This window comes from Coturnix japonica, chromosome 17 (genome assembly GCF_001577835.2).
Source record: "Coturnix japonica isolate 7356 chromosome 17, Coturnix japonica 2.1, whole genome shotgun sequence".
Lineage (NCBI taxonomy): Eukaryota > Metazoa > Chordata > Aves > Galliformes > Phasianidae > Coturnix > Coturnix japonica.
In genome coordinates, this window is record NC_029532.1 from 5,491,291 (window position 1) to 5,506,572 (window position 15,282).

The 15,282-nt window shown below is 51.0% G+C and overlaps 1 protein-coding gene across 1 annotated transcript; it reads right to left on the reverse strand.

Annotated features, from left to right (window-relative positions):
* Positions 1-5,254: 5,254 nt before the first annotated feature.
* Positions 5,255-10,792, reverse strand: MYMK (myomaker, myoblast fusion factor). The gene is made up of 5 exons (XM_015878944.1): positions 10,602-10,792; positions 8,928-9,042; positions 7,082-7,230; positions 6,390-6,506; positions 5,255-5,788 (listed from the first exon to the last, which is right to left on the reverse strand). The coding sequence occupies exons 1-5, from the start codon at positions 10,734-10,736 to the stop codon at positions 5,642-5,644; spliced, it is 663 nt and encodes a 220-aa protein (XP_015734430.1). The 5' UTR covers positions 10,737-10,792; the 3' UTR covers positions 5,255-5,641.
* Positions 10,793-15,282: the final 4,490 nt, after the last annotated feature.

The window sequence follows — 15,282 nt, forward strand, 5'->3', positions numbered from 1 at the left end:
TGCAGCTGATTTCTGACCATTGCTCTCACTTGGTTGTTTAAACTGGATCTTTAGGTACTGAGGTGTGAAGGAATGAAGCAGTATCCAGCCTTACCTGGGATGTCCCAAAGGCCCAAGCAGAGCTCATAGCCCCATCTGTTGCCAGGTGCCCCACAGAGATGACCCTGCACCACCTCGCTCAGGTCCCACACTGAGTCAATGGCTGAGCATCTTGCAGCCATGTTGTGTGGGCTAAATGGGAGGCATCTGATAGCAGTGCCATGGATGTGCTTTGAACTCCAAGGTGATTAGGGCGCTGCAGATGCTTCAGTGGGAATGTGAGAGCAGGTCGCCAGCAATCACTGTCGTGTTTCTGCTCAGTAACTGTCCCCAGATTGTGTCTGGGACTAGAGGACATGGGAGTTGACAACCTGGGTGGTGAATTTGAGGCATGGCTTGGGACGGCTCACCTGACCACTGTTTTGAAGGAGCTCAGGTACCGAGGAGGGGAGATTTCTGCTCTATGTGATGGAGAGGTGCTCACTGGAGAAGGGAAGAGCCCCACTGACAGAGGAACACCCCTTGCTCCCCCGAGCCCTGTCCCCATTGAGCAGCCTCTGGGCCATGTGGCTCCCCCCATGGTCTGCCCTGGAGCTCTGAGTGATGACAATGTTAAATGAGTGAGAGGCTGAAAAATAGTGAGTGAGATTTTGTAACTGGTCACCTTGGCCAAGGAGGCCAACATTCTTCCTCATGAGAATGAGATGCTTTAGGAACTGACTTAAAATTAATCCAAAACATGAGCCCAGCTCCAAATGAGTGGGACTTGGCAAGAGGGCTGGACACATTATCTTTAAATATAGGCAGGCATCCCAAAGGGTTTCTGGTGGTTTTTCTGGTCATTCCTTATTTCTCTGTCTCCCCTCCTGCTCCTTGCATAATTCTGTCTATTTTAATGCTTGTTGCCACATTTTTGGCAGTTCATTTGTTTATTGCCCGAAAGCAGGCAAGGGTTGCAACACTACAGGAGCCGTTGTGTTGAGATGCTTTACTGGCAACAGCAGAAGAAACCCCCTCACCAGCAGGGCAGGAAGGTGGCATGAGGGCTGTTGGACACATCTGGATGTGTAAAGACACATCTGCCTTTAATACTTCCCACTATAATGCAGAGCAGGTCTGGCTGGAGCCCTGCATGGTTGCATGCTCAGAAAGCACTGACGATGCGGCAGCGCTAGGACAGTGAGGGCCACATGTTCGAGCAAACACAGCTTCCTATTGACTTGTTAAACATTTGCTATTTATCAGATTTTGCTTTTAAACTGTCTGTAACAGTCTGGGAGAACTCGTGTCAAAATCCCTTCCAGATGTGGAGGTGCTACCTGATACCTCGGTCATAGTGCGGACCTGAGCTCCTGCTCTGTTCCAATGAGCCGGGCTACTGAAAGAGCGAAAATGCAAAGAAAGGCTCTTAGAGAGGGGAGAGGTGAATGTAAATCTTCCCCCAACCTCCAAGAAAAGGCGTTCCAGGATGGTGGAGATGTGGCACTGAGGGACATGGTCAGTGGGTATGGTGGGGTGGGTTGGACCTGGGGATCTGAGAGTGTTTTCCCAGCCTTTGTGATTCTATGATTTGATGATTCTGTGATTCCCTTTTGCAGGCAAACAGACCCTTTATAGTGAGATATGAGTTCTATTATTGCTGGATGAACACAGGTAGTGGGGGCACAGCCGCACCGCCTGTCTGTGCACTGCTTTTTGAACAACACTGACTTTTCCCCATTTCAAGAATGCTTCTTTGGGTCTGGGGCTCCCAGACACATCAGTTCCTTTTATGAGCATCAGATGATGTGTACAGTTGGAAACCCGAGCGGCTCCGTTGCCTTCAGAGCACATGGATCAGATAAAGACCATCAGTTCAACACTTATTGGAAGGCCCTCCTTCCAGCAGCACACGCTCCGCAGACACGCTGCCCTGTCAGTCTGCAGGAGAAGCTTTGGGGCCACGAGATATTCCCAGATTAAAACAACTCCTCTTGCTCCGTGGTATCTGTCAGATCATATAAGGGCTGAGCCAGCTCCCATTGTAGCGAGGGAGGGTTTTTCCACTGCCTTTAAGAGGTGCTGGCTCGGGGCCATCCTTTCTGTAATGCGGATCCGGCGGTGTGCGTGATGCTCTGCATGATGACAGAATTTCTGGGAGATTGGCCTAAACCAAAACCTTGGACCGCCGCTTTCTGGGACCTTTCTGCTTCAGGAGCGGGGCGGCCAAAGGCACCCAACCTGGATTTGGGGTGAGAGTTTTGTAGCATTGTGACAGGAGCCAGGAGAGCCCTGCTGCCCTGCAGCTGCCCCTCCAAGGGCTCTGTGCTCACGGTTGGGGCTGAAGGCTGCATCCCAGCAGGATGCTTAGCATTGAGGCAGGCTGTCCTGGGAGTGCTACCTGTTTGCTGCATGTAATATGCATCTGGTTTGACTGTGTCTAGTGCTGCTGCATGGGGGGTTGTTTTTACAGAGTAAACCCAACCACAGCGATCTCACCCTGCTCCCCTCTGCTCCAGGCTGGTAGATGGGGCTGCTCTCAGTCTGGTGCCCCTGTACCATGTCCCAGGGAGCTCTGATGCTCGGTAGGACATGGGTGGTTGCTGCCTTTGCTACTGCAGGATCTCCCCTGAGCTATAACCTATTACAGGGCACAAGCATCTCCAAGACAACAGAATGAAGGGCGATGGAAGAGCCCAGTGCAAGGCCTCCCCTGGGCTCCCTGAACACCAATCACTGCTGCTGAATTTCCATGGGAACTGAGTTTCTATTTACTCCCCAGAGGAGTAAATCCTGGAGGATGCATCTCCTGGGGCTGTTCAGCTGCTCCCCTGGAGCTGCCCAAGCTCAGGCAGGATCTGCAGTGCTTTCCAAAACGGGGTAGCCTTGCTGTGGCCTGCAGGGCACTGCACTGGTCAGAGGATGAAGCTAAGCCCACCACTAACCCAGTGGGGCTGCTTGCTTGGACAAGCATAGAGAGTCAGCATGGAGGGGGGGAGCAGTGAGTGGAAAAAGCCGAAAGCTGCCGTTCAGAGTCCCATGGAGATAAGGTGCTTTCTGGAGTGCCCTGTGCAGCTGGCAGCAGAAATCGAGCTTTTATGTTTAGGTCTGGCCAGATTTTTGCTTTCTGCAGCCAAAGGGATCTGGATAAGGTTTGCCTGGAAGATTAGCTGGCACTCAGCCCCACTCCACATCTCTGGAAGCCGCCCCTCATGCAGCATCGGGTCCTAAATCCCCCTCATCCCAACCCTGAGGGTTGTCTGTCATCAGGAGGGGACAGTGAAAGGGACACTTTGGCCATGAGTGGTGGAAGAGGACAGCGCTGAGCCCTCCTGTATGCGGATGCCCACTGGTGTGCAGTGTGATGCTGCTCTGCCTTGTGCTGACAGCAGATACAGGGCTGGAGCAGAAAGTGCAGTCCTTCCCCTCTCACTCATTTCTTCCTTTTTTTTCTTTCTCTCTTTTCTCCCCTTTGGGTCGACAGTAAAAACCCCCGGGCGGTTTCGGCTCTGCAAAACCCAAATGCCTTTAGCAGCATCAAGCCTGGATCCCATAAGTAATATCCCAGCGTTGGAGAATAACACAGTATATGAAGTAGACGGGGAGCTATAAAGACGCTTTAAAAGGGGCAATAAAAGTTTTGGGTTTCATATCGTCTTACCAAAGAAGAGAATAACAGAGAAGCAGGAAATTTCAGTAGCAGACATGACAAAGGTCACAGCACTCAGACTGCACCTTAGACGAAAACACCTCGTCTTATGAAAACAGCAAGAATTTTTGGCAGGGGCTCAAGAGCTCTTACAGGCAAAGCTCTCAGCAGCGCTAAAAGGTTACAAGAGACTGTTTTGTCTACGTTGCTGTAAATGTTTATAATATTTCCTTGCATTTGTAGTGCATGGGATATCCTGGCTGGGAGATAGCGAGCTCAGCCCCTGCAGGCAGGTGTGGGTTGCCCTGCATTGCTCCATGTGTGCTGGTCCATGGATGCTCCTGGCTGTGGTGCAGCTCTGAGGATGGGTGCTGGTCCAGAGATGGATGGTGGGAGCAGAGCCCATGGGCAGCAATAGGGAGGGGGAAAGAGAGAAACCCCACCGCTGTTTTGCTGTGTGTAATACCCTCTTTGGATGGTTGGTTTTGGTTGCTTTTTTTGTGCGTGTGTAACACCTGAGTACACAGCAGGTGGGAGCAGGAGCTTTCATTTACTCAGCTGGACCTTAGCTCATATGCCCTCCTGGCTTGCAAGGGATCTGCCTTCTTATAACCTGCATTTAGGCACCACAGCCCACTGAATTTACGCAGCAACTCTCCCCTGAGTGCTTTGCAGGCACGAGGCTCTCCCCATGCTTGTGAGCACAGCTAGGGCTTCCCATGAGGAATATCCGCATCACTGCTGCCCTGCAGGAGCCAAACAGACACAAAATGTGTTTTGGGGTTCAAGTCCCTCTGGTCAATGGCTGCAGCCAGTGGTAAAGATGTGCACAGAGATGTGGAGGCTGGATGAGTGTTTAAATGTGAAGCAATGAACCCCAGCCTACTGCATTCAGGATGCACAGATATGCTCAGGATGGGTCAGCAAGTGATGGGCAGAGCATTGCATGCACCTTGCAGATGGACCAGGGGGCTGTGAGCATTCCAGCCAGCCCTGTTGGTCGAGGTGCCTGCAGAGCCCTTTGGGCACACTTTGCTCTGTGTGCAGCTGGTTGGCTGTGCCACCAGCTTGCCAGTGACTTCTGGACATGCGGGGCTCCGTGATTCATTTATGTTTTTGTTGGAAAGCTGCTCAGCTTTGGTCGTTGCCCCATTGCAGGAAGTGGCTCTGATGAATGACCGGGCTGGATTTCTCTTCCAGAGGAACCCAGGCTTAATGTGGGCTTTCTGTGGACATCACTGTATATCAATACTGCTCTAATTGTCCATGACATATAGTCTTGGCGTATTTCCCAGACAGTCTAAATAAATCATACACTTCTGCTATAGTAAATAGTCTGTTAGAGGAGATGTTAGAGGCTTACAACCCTCCCCCCTCTCTGAGAGCTTTGCTGTGCCCTCTCATTTTCCTTGGGCTTCCCATACTAAGGATGTTTGCTGTGAGTGCACCTGCTGGCCTGGCCAAAGCACCCAAAGCTGCAGCTACTGGTGGGGCAGAGGATGGGGTGGCTGTGCCCAAGGTGTTTGGGGCTGAATCAAGGCAGGGTTGAGCTGGGAGGGGTTTTGCACCACTTGAGAAATGCCTGTGTTGCACATTTGCCAAGTCTTTGCAAATAGGAATTATTTACATCAAGAGAATGCATAAATAAAATAGTAAATATCTCACAAAAAAATACAGGTTCTGAGTGTTACAAACAGAACTGTGTGCTCAAACTGGGCCTGAAGCTCAGGTCTTCCTGGGCCAGAAGAGGGGACAGGGAGGTGATGTGGCCAAGAGCACAAAGGGTGATGCAGAGCTCTCTGGCATAGCGGTACACCCCATACAAAGGCTTCTCCAGGGGAATTTAGCAAAGTGGAAGCGCATCAACTCAAGCTGATGGTGGAAAGAGCAAACCATTCCATAGAAGAAAAGCCCTGGATGTGTATGAAGCTGGTGGGCAAAGATCCTGTGGAGCAGAGCACCGTGATGGGGGACTCAGACACAGCAGCACAGCGTAGAGCAGTCAAGCCTGGCAGGGCTGCCAGCCCCCCCAGCCTTCTTGTTCTCCTTGGGCAGCAGCAGCACGAAGGCCATGGCCAAGGCGCAGTGGTAGAAGCTGTGCACGTAGGTGTAGTCCCACTCCTGCAAAGGGGAGAGCATTACTGGAGCAGCGGGTGCAGAGCGCGGGGGTTCTGCAAGTAGCCCAAGGGAAAGGGATAAAAAAGATATCCTGAGTTCTGCTGTCAGAAAAGAAAGGATTTCCAGCCTTAAAAAAAATAATAATAATAATGGCAAAGTGGATTTAACACGTTCCAATTTGCACATTTCCCAATTGGTGAATGAAGTGTTTCATTACCCTGCAAAGGACGAGGCTGGGAAGGCTATAGGGGAAGGAGGGTGGGGTGCTGTAGAGTGGGGGGACGTGCTGCAAAGTGACATTTTTATGTTGTGCTAGAATGTGCAATTACTGCATGCTTTGAAAAATAACCCTCGGGGATGGCGGCGAGGTCGGATCTTGCAGCTCCCAATGCACAGAGCAGCCATATAACAGCGTGGGTGGGACGTGTGAGCTCTCATGCAGGACAGGGGCACCGGGCAGTGGTGGGAGCAGAGATTGAGGGCAGGGCAGGGTGCCCCCAGGAGCCAGTGGGGCCTTCACGTTGGCATGAGGAAGGTTTGGATCAAATTGTGCCACAAATGGGGCCCCTGGAGATGTCAGTGTGGGTGAGTGCACAAATGGTACCTCAAAGAAGAACCTCAGCATCAGTGCTAATGCCCCGAAGCAGAAGCCAGGACCGATCTGCTGGGTATAGACACTCTTGTCTGGATACAGCCCTTTCTTCTCCTTCATCTTTTGTAGCTGCAAGCACACAGAGAACACTGAGCAACCTCACCTGTGGCCCGCAGGCAGTTCCGCGCCCACATCTCATTCATGCTAACACAAAGAACCACAGAATCACAGAACCATTTGAGTATGAAAGGATGCCAAAAGGCCACCCTGGTCCAATGCCCTGCAGTGAACGGGGACACCCACAGCTCCACCAAATACTTAAAGCCCCATCCCCTGACCTTGAGTTTTTTCAAGAGACAGAATATCATCATCTCTCTGGGTGACCTGTGCCAGCGCATCACTGTTATTGTAATTTGTTTTTCCTTATATCCAGTCTAAATCTCCCCTAACACAAAGCCATGCAAAGCTGTTATCCCTCTCTGAGGCTGCGGCTTTGCCTGCACTGGGTAAGCCCTGTGCTCCACTCCCACCTCCGTTCTGAGCACAATGCTGGATTCTCAACATTCAGCCCCAAAACCTGAGCTAAGGATGTATGTGCCCTTGCAAAACCAGCCTCTGCCTGAGAGACAAGTTTAACTTGGGGTTGGACCTTGAAAACCTCTTGCAGGCAATTGGAAAGCCCCAGGCATGCCCTTTGGACTCACCCATTTCACAGTGATAACCAGCACGGCCGTCCCAATGGGTCCTGAGTAGATGCCATAACCCCAGCGGTCATGGTAGGTCCTCACGGCGATGGTGAGCACACCAAACATGATGAAGGTTGATCTCTTTGGTTCATCAAACTCAGCCAGGGCTGTGGGCACAGAACATGGTTTTGGCTCAGCTGTGTCTCTTGCTCCTGTGGTGAGGAGAGCAGCTCAGGGCTCCCCAACCCTACCCCAGGGTTTACCCAGGATTGGGTCTGCAATTGGATCGGACTAGATGATCTTAGAGGTCTTTTCCAACCTTAATGATTGGGGCTGTGCTTTGGGTTACACTTAGGGTTAGGATTAGGGCTCTACAGCCACCAGTGCTGCTGATGGGATGTGCATCCACCCTTTCCCCTTGGCTCTGCAAACGCAGGGAGCTCAGCACACCTGCAGGGCTGACCCTGGCAGAGCCTGCTGCTGCCTCAACTAACAATAAGGGATGAACACAGGGATCTTGCAGCTGGTGGGGCTGTGCTTGGTTCCTCTGCTCTTCCCAAAGCCCTCCCAAATTTCCTGGCTGTGGTGGGGATGGGGATGTGGGCTGATGGGCGACGCCGGCACCTGCCTGGGTTTGCAAGCTGGAAGTCGCCAGTGCAAGTGAATTATTGGAGGCTTTTGTTTAGCACAGAATGGGGTAATAACTGATAAAAGTTATGGATCCCAGTGGGCTCCATGCTTTTCCAGCTCGCACAGCTGTGTTATGGCTGTCCTGGATTTGCATTCCGGGAAGCGTGCCCGAGGGTCTGCGTCCGCACATGTGTGCCTGGGCTTTACAAGGCACAGCCAGAGGCTTCCCTGGGCTGCAGTCAGTGCACCTCCATGTCCTTGGATCAGGTTTTTATAGGGAGTTTGGCTAAGGGATAATGTCCGTATTTTAATCTCTGTTGTTTCCCTGCGGGTCAATATTTTAAACATCTTAGTCTGGGATTATTTATTTGCTTATTTATTTATTTCTTGTAAGGTTTTTTTTTTTTTTTTGAATGCAGTAATGGAGCAATTGAGTTGAATTTTGCTGCAAGGAACCAAAGCGTCTGGATCAGCACTGACCTTCCCTGACACCACCGTCATCTACTGAGAAATGTCCTTTGCAGACCACGTGCCTCGCTGCCCTTTCTGAGCAAGCACAGAGCTGCAGGTCTGCAGCCTTCACCCTTCTCCAGTTCTTTCATTGTGTTCGTTTCTATTATGCCTCATTTCAGTGGTAAATGGGGAACAAGAGGGAAAAAATAGAGAATGGAGGGAATGTGGGAACCTTGGTTTGCTTGCTACCAAGGGAAGTGGAAGGCTCTGCATTTCGAATGCCTCCATGTTGGGACATGGGGTGTTAAACCAGCGGGGCCAGCATGGGGAAAAGGAGGAGAAAAGGGAGATTCCCTGGTGTGTGAGATTTCAGACCAAGTCATCTTGTAGTGCTCTCAGTGGTGGTTCCCTGAACCAAAGCACAAGATTACATGAGCCAATTGTGCCTGTATTAAGAGATAATGATGGAAGAGGATTCATTATAACAGCAGGCTCCAGGGCTCTGTTTATCTCCAAGAGCAAAGCCATCCCAATTACCATGAGGGATGGTTTTGGTATGCATCCATCCACTAGGTGCAATGATTTTCCAAGGCATGCGTGGCAAGGGGTTTGGAGCTAGAGGATCCTTAAGGCCTCTTCCAACCCAAGCCATTCTATGATACAAAGAAAGACCAAACCACGGTGTGGGCTGACTTCTGTAAGAGGTGAGTGATGTAGGTGGAGCTCCAAAGCACAGCCCTACAACCAACACCCACCTGCAGGGACTATGAGCTGTGCTTACCCATTAGGGACACCCAGATGGACAGAGCTGTCCCGTAGATGCTGAAGTACTCCAGGATGTCATAGCGCATGAAACATAGCACCGATAAGCCAGGGCCATCGCATGCATGGTAAATCTATCAAAAAAAGGAAAACAATAGGAAACTAGATTCTTGCCCACAGGCAGGCCGAATACATCCCCTCTTATCAGTTGGTTTGAAACAGACTTTGTGTGGCTGCTAAAACTATAGCCAGACAGGAACAGAATAGTTCCAGACCCACCAGGGTTGCTGATGTGCAGCCCCACTGCCATGCAGGGAGGGATGCTGCTACTCTGCATCATGTGTGTCACTCTGAGTCCTTTGGCTCACTGTGGTTTCTAGAAATGACAGCACTGTGACCATCACTCTTCTTCCTGCTCCAGGCTGGGTTTGGAGACCAGGGGGAGAAGGGTTGAAAGAGTGCCTTTCTGACCGGCATCGTGACACTTGTTGGGCATGGCTGCATGCAACCCGGGGGGGATGTGACAATAATGGGGATGGCAGCAGCTGTCACCCCCTGCCCCATCTGGGCGGCAGCTGCAGCCCCTTCCCCACACGAGGATTTCGGCTCCGCAGTGAGGACTCGTCCCTCCTCCCCTCCAGGCACACGCCAACTTTCCGATGGACTTTTGGGGGAGGTGGAGCAGACACAGAAGTGGTGCAAAATGAAATCGTAGATGTCTGGCTTCCCCGGGGAGCTGGGAGGGAGCTGGAGGAGGTGGGGGGTGGGAGGGCTCGGCGGGGATGGGTTTATTGACTGCTCCTGGAACAGTCTTCCCCCTGAATTGTGATTTAAATAAGACTTTAAATGGTGGATCCTCAGGAATAACAGCGTAGAGGGCTTTACCCTCAGTTCTGCTGCAGAAGAGCTGTTTGCACCAGGATGCCTTGCTACCCACTGTCTCGGCACAAATTGCTCCATGAAATGCCTTAGGATGGGTGGTGAGAAATGAAAAGGAGAGAGGCAGGAGGTGCTGGCTTTCACACCACTGCCATAATGGAGGGGGTAAAACTTATTTACCCCAGTAGCTCTGCAGCATGTTTCAGCCTTTCCTTCCCCCTTGCAAAAGTCCCTGACTCCAGCATGGCTCACATCACCATTTAGCAATTGCAAAATCAAGAATCTGACTGTGTGCTTCTGGCTACAAGGACAGAAGCATAGTGAGATACTCCGAATAGCATTTAAAACCCTCAGTCCAGCGTGGCTATTTCCCAGCTGTAAAACAAAGAGAGGATCTGCTCCAGGACACTGTGATGAATCACCGTTTCACATCCAGACCCTTCCTAAATTCACCATGAAACATCACTACATCCCCTTAAGGACAGCCCTCAGCACATCCACCCTGAAGAATCACAGAGCCATAGAATTATAGAATCGTTTGAGTGAGAAAGCACCCTCAAATGCCATCTGGTCCCACTCCCTGCACTGAACTGGGATGCTTACAACTCAATCTGGTGCTCAGATCCCCTCCCAGCCTGACCTTGGGTGTCTCCATGGATGGGGACATTCAAGAATGCACTGCTCAGCACTGCACACAGTAGGAGATGGATAAAACTGGGTATTCTGGTGGTCACTCGGTGACATCCCCACTCATCCCCACTGAGACCCCCATGTTCCTAATACTGGGAGGGAGGAAACACACACACACTCTTACCGCCACGAAGAACATGGTGAAGAAGTAGACCATGGCTTCCATGTGGAAGCGCCGCTTGGCCGCGATGCTGATGGTAGGGAGAAAGACCAAAGTGCTGAGGGTGGGCAGGAGGAGTTTGGCCACCAGCGAGCCCATGGGTGCCTGGTGGGCCGACGGCTCCTGGATCCGCGTGAGCTGCTGGATGTAGAGGAGAAAACAGACGTGGAGAGAAGGCTTTAAACTTTAAATGTCCAGAGAGCTGCAGGCAGGGAACAGCTGCAGGCAGTGGCACAGCTGAGCCGCCCATGTGCTTCATTCCCTCTTGGATAGCAAAATTCTTGGGGCAGCAAATGCTCAGTGCCCTGCAATGCCCCGGCTGTTTGTGTCCTTTGACGGCTGCGGTTTGCTTAATGCTGGCCGTAATGCACATGCGTTTACTGCACACACCCATGGCTTTGAATCTGGCTTTTATCCCTGGAGGAGAGGTGCTGGGAAGCAACAAACATGGAAGCAGCATCAAATCTGAACCAGCCTCCTATCCGGTGTAGAATGCCGCCTATACACGTGTGTGCCTGGGTGCTCAGGAAGGGTAAAACTCAATCCCATGGAAATCCAGGAGCTGAGCATTCCCTCTGCAGGGAGGAATAGGAGCAGATAACCGGGCGGTGTGGGAGAGCTGGAGGGAAAGAGACCAAAAGCCAAGCAAAGTTTGGGCTGCTAATCCACTCAGTGGCTTCACTCTTTTATTATGCCTCTTTATTATATCACCGCTGCTCCCCTCCTAAGTTAATATCTTTTCCTTGGAGCCTTGCAGGGATTCTCAACATCCTTTTGGTCCAGCTGTTCTCATGAGAAGGGAGCAGGAATGCTGAGCTTGAGCAAGTGCCTTTGTGCTGGAGGGGTTGGGAGGGGGCTGTGGGCTGCTGGGAGCCACCGGCTGTGTGTGAGTGCAGTAGGATGGGTTTGCCCATATCTCTGCTGGGAATGCAGGAATGTATAGAGAAAAAGACTCTGAGAAAGCCTCCAGCCAGGCTAGAAAGCGAGAAGATCTGAGAGGTCTTTTCCAATCTGAAAGATTCTGTGGTTCTGTAACTGGTCGGGTCTGTAGGCAAGCATCCCTTCACAGGGTGCCGCTCAATCCACATCTTCAGCTGCCCTCCTGCCCGCACAAGCTTAGCACAAATCCCTGCAGAACTGCAAATAAATAGTGAAAACCTCTATGATCCCTTTACACCATGAAAATCTCTCACCTCGAGCCAACACAGAACTACCCAACTTCTCCTGAGTGGGAACTGGAGCAAAATGTCACACATCCACAGCTGTGTGCGTGGCAGCTCCTCAGGACCATTTACAACTGCGGTGGTCGTGCAACAGCATCAAAATCTGATCAAACCATTGTCACATGAGCCCCTCTCACTGCTTTGCCCAAAATGCAGCTGGAGCCCAGGGAGAAGGGAAACCCAGCTGGCTGCTGGCTGCAGTGTGTGCCAGCCCTGGGCAGTAAGTGCTGGAGCTCTCAGGAGCAAGAAAACATTCCTCAGGTGCTTTGGGTTTTGTCTTTCCCAGCTGCACGCCTTGGGCTGGTGCTTGATTTGCAGCCAGCACTGTAGGCATGGAGGAATAAAAAACCCACCCCTGGTTTGCACACGTGTTCCAGCACTGATTGAAAAAGAGAGCCCAAAGCAAAGTGCACAGGGCAGGTGGTAGCTCACCTAAGGGTCTTTGTTCCAACACACGGTGCTAGACATGGGCTTTGCACATCTTCCGGGGAAGGAACCCAAGGGACTAAGGGCCAGAATTCAGTTCCTGCTCTCTTAAACAGGTAGGAAATCTAGAAAGAGCAAATTTTAGCTGCTGCTTTTTAAGTGCTTCTGGAAAGCAAATTTCACATTCACATTCCACAGGGCTAATTTTGTGTGGACCAGAGTGCACACAAGAACGGTGATATATATGGCTGAAAAGTGGTTCCCAGATGCCAAAACCAGGTTCTGGTATGCCGGCCTGGATCCTTCCAGGGTAACACTAACCATGGCTCTCTGTGAGCACTTCTACTGTTTCAGTACTGTTTCAGCTCAGACGTTACAGAGGAAAGAGGAGACACTGAGAGTTTTGTGTTATATTTATTGCGAGGGTGATAGGTTGAGTGTAGAATGCACTGAAAGAGGAGTGAGGATCGATGCCAATATTGAATATGAAGAATATGTTCTCCTTTGGGTGAGTGCAGAAGCCACTTTCCCTACCCCAAGGAGCAGGGGTGAGAAGAAAATAGGTGTAAAATCCCTCCCTTTGCCTTTGTCAGAGCCACTGCCTGAATGCAAAGAGTGATTTAGATAGAACCACAGACCTTTCTATAGGACTGCAACCCACAGGTGTAGGGAAAGGCCCTACAGGTATAGAGCCCCAGTGTGCTCCTGGCTATGAGACCAGCTCTGTTCACCCTCAGTGCCCACCCACCCCCTTCTGCACCCGCAGCCTTATCACAGTGAAATAAATTGCCACTTAAAACGTCTGTTCTCTGTGAGGCCTGGCCCCATTTTAGCTTAGTGATTAATGATTCCTGCTTCCCATCTCCCTGTTGAATAAACCCGTTGTGCGTGGTCCTCATTGATACCTTTGCTTTTTTCCTTTGGGTTTTCCAACCTTCCCTGCTCCTCTAGCTGGTCATTGCCCATTACAACGTCGCCATTAGTGATGTTTTGTCACCCATTTGCTGTTGATCATACCCTTCTGGTTCTGCTTCAAGGTTGGGCTGCTTGGATTCCAAAGGTAGAAATAGGTGGGGGTCTTGCAGTGGGGCTGCATATGTGTTTGTCGCTGGTTTCATAGGGGTTTGTTGCTGGTTTCATGGGGTACAGGGGTTGTGTTGCACTCATAGCTGCTGGAGCACAGTGGCTATGGGAAGGTCTCAGTCGCAGCCCTCCCTGGGCCTGAAATCTCATTTTCTGAAGAGAAATGGTGTTTCTCTTATGTTTAAAGGCTCAGAAGCCAGAAGGGAATGAAACCAATCTTAGAATTTGGGGGAGTCTGACTCATGACTTTTGAATGCCTGTGGTTGGCAATCCTGCATAGCTTGTGTTCCTCAACACAATACCACACAACCTCCATGCAAGACTCATTCCACTAAAAGAAAAAGCTTTGTAATTTTGCCTTTTAATCTCTTGCATAGCTTAAATTTCCAACCAAGCGTGGTGAGTCTGAAGGCTCCTCCAGGTTCCTGCAGGAACATAAGCTCTGTGGGGATAGACAGAACTAGGAAAGGAAAAAATGGCTTTTAAAGGCATTAAAACCCTGTGGCTATGACCATACCTGGGGACACTGCGGTCACTTGTGGCTTTCAGACTTCCCAAAGGCATTTTTAATAGGAATCTGATGGCGAGAGCAGCTTGGTGGCTTGTTGGTTTGACTCAACATATTGCAAATATCCACGAATGAAACCCTCACGCTAACACGACATAAATCACTGTTGTCCACATGTCATGTAAGCACGCAGAGCTTAAGTGCCTTGCCTAACACTGTGCCGTAGGTCACTCTGCAAGGGACCGGGAGTGTTTCCAAAGGACAACTGTTGGTCTCCTCTTGCTTGGTTCAGTTGCACAGTGGTAGGCCTTAGCCACAGCTAAGGAGAAGAAGTTAGGACTGTCTGCCAGGGCATTTGTGGGGGGCTTTGTCACATTTTGATCCTCCTGGCAAAGTCCTGGCCTTGCAAGGCTCTCACCCCACTCTGTGATTGCCTTACAGCTGTCTTTACTGTGTGAAGCTGTGTAGAATTGTTGAATAAGAGGCTCAGTTTCACAGACAGCCCTAGAAAAGAAGAAAGTCTGGGAGATGTCTCACCCTTGAGTCAATCCAAAGCTGTCCTGGATCAGCACATACCACACCACGCTCCTCCAGCCTGGTTCTCCTGGATGTCTTAATGGGGTTGGGAACAGCAATACTGCAACACACCAGATGGTGCTGGGGCCAGAAAAGGGTCAGTTTTGCCTGGAAAGTGGTTCAGGATGTGTCCTGTGACCGAGATGTGGCTCAGTCCACCAGAAGCAGGTCCTGCTCCTCGCTCCAGGGTCTCCACTCCAGGAGGAGAACATTCTGGAGCATCAGTTGCTCTGTTTCTTTGTACTGTGAGTTGTGCGAGGCACTGATTTGGGATGGAAAAGCTGACCTCAGAGAAAGTGAAGCACAGGGTGAGGGTTAGGATTAAGGTTAGGGTTAGAGTTAGCTGGAGCTTTTCCTGCACCATTTGAGCCCCACCCTTGCTGAGATTCTGCCCCTCCTGCACAAAACGGTGGAGAAAAAGCTCCAGCTAACCCTAATCTGTGCATGGGGCTGTTGCTTCATCTACCCATGGCTTGGTCCTGGACTCTATGGGAACATCCTCTGCAAGCACACACTGCACCCATCCCCGAGTTAAGAGTGCTTTTCACCCTCCATGCAGGTGCATCTTGTCTCAATTTACTCCAGCCCCACAAAGCAGTCAATAACATCTGCAAATCATTTCTGACGCTCACGCCAAAAAAACAGCAGATAAAAAACCCTGTCGTCTGAGCCCGGCCGTCGGTGATTAATGCCGGACCTGCCGGCAGCCTCGGCAGCAGCACCGCGTCTCCCGGCTTTGGGGTGGTGTTTTGGATCCGCTCTGTGCCTCGTTTTGCTTTCAGGGCTGGTTTTGCTCCCGGTGACGCGATGGCATCGCTCCTGCTGATTT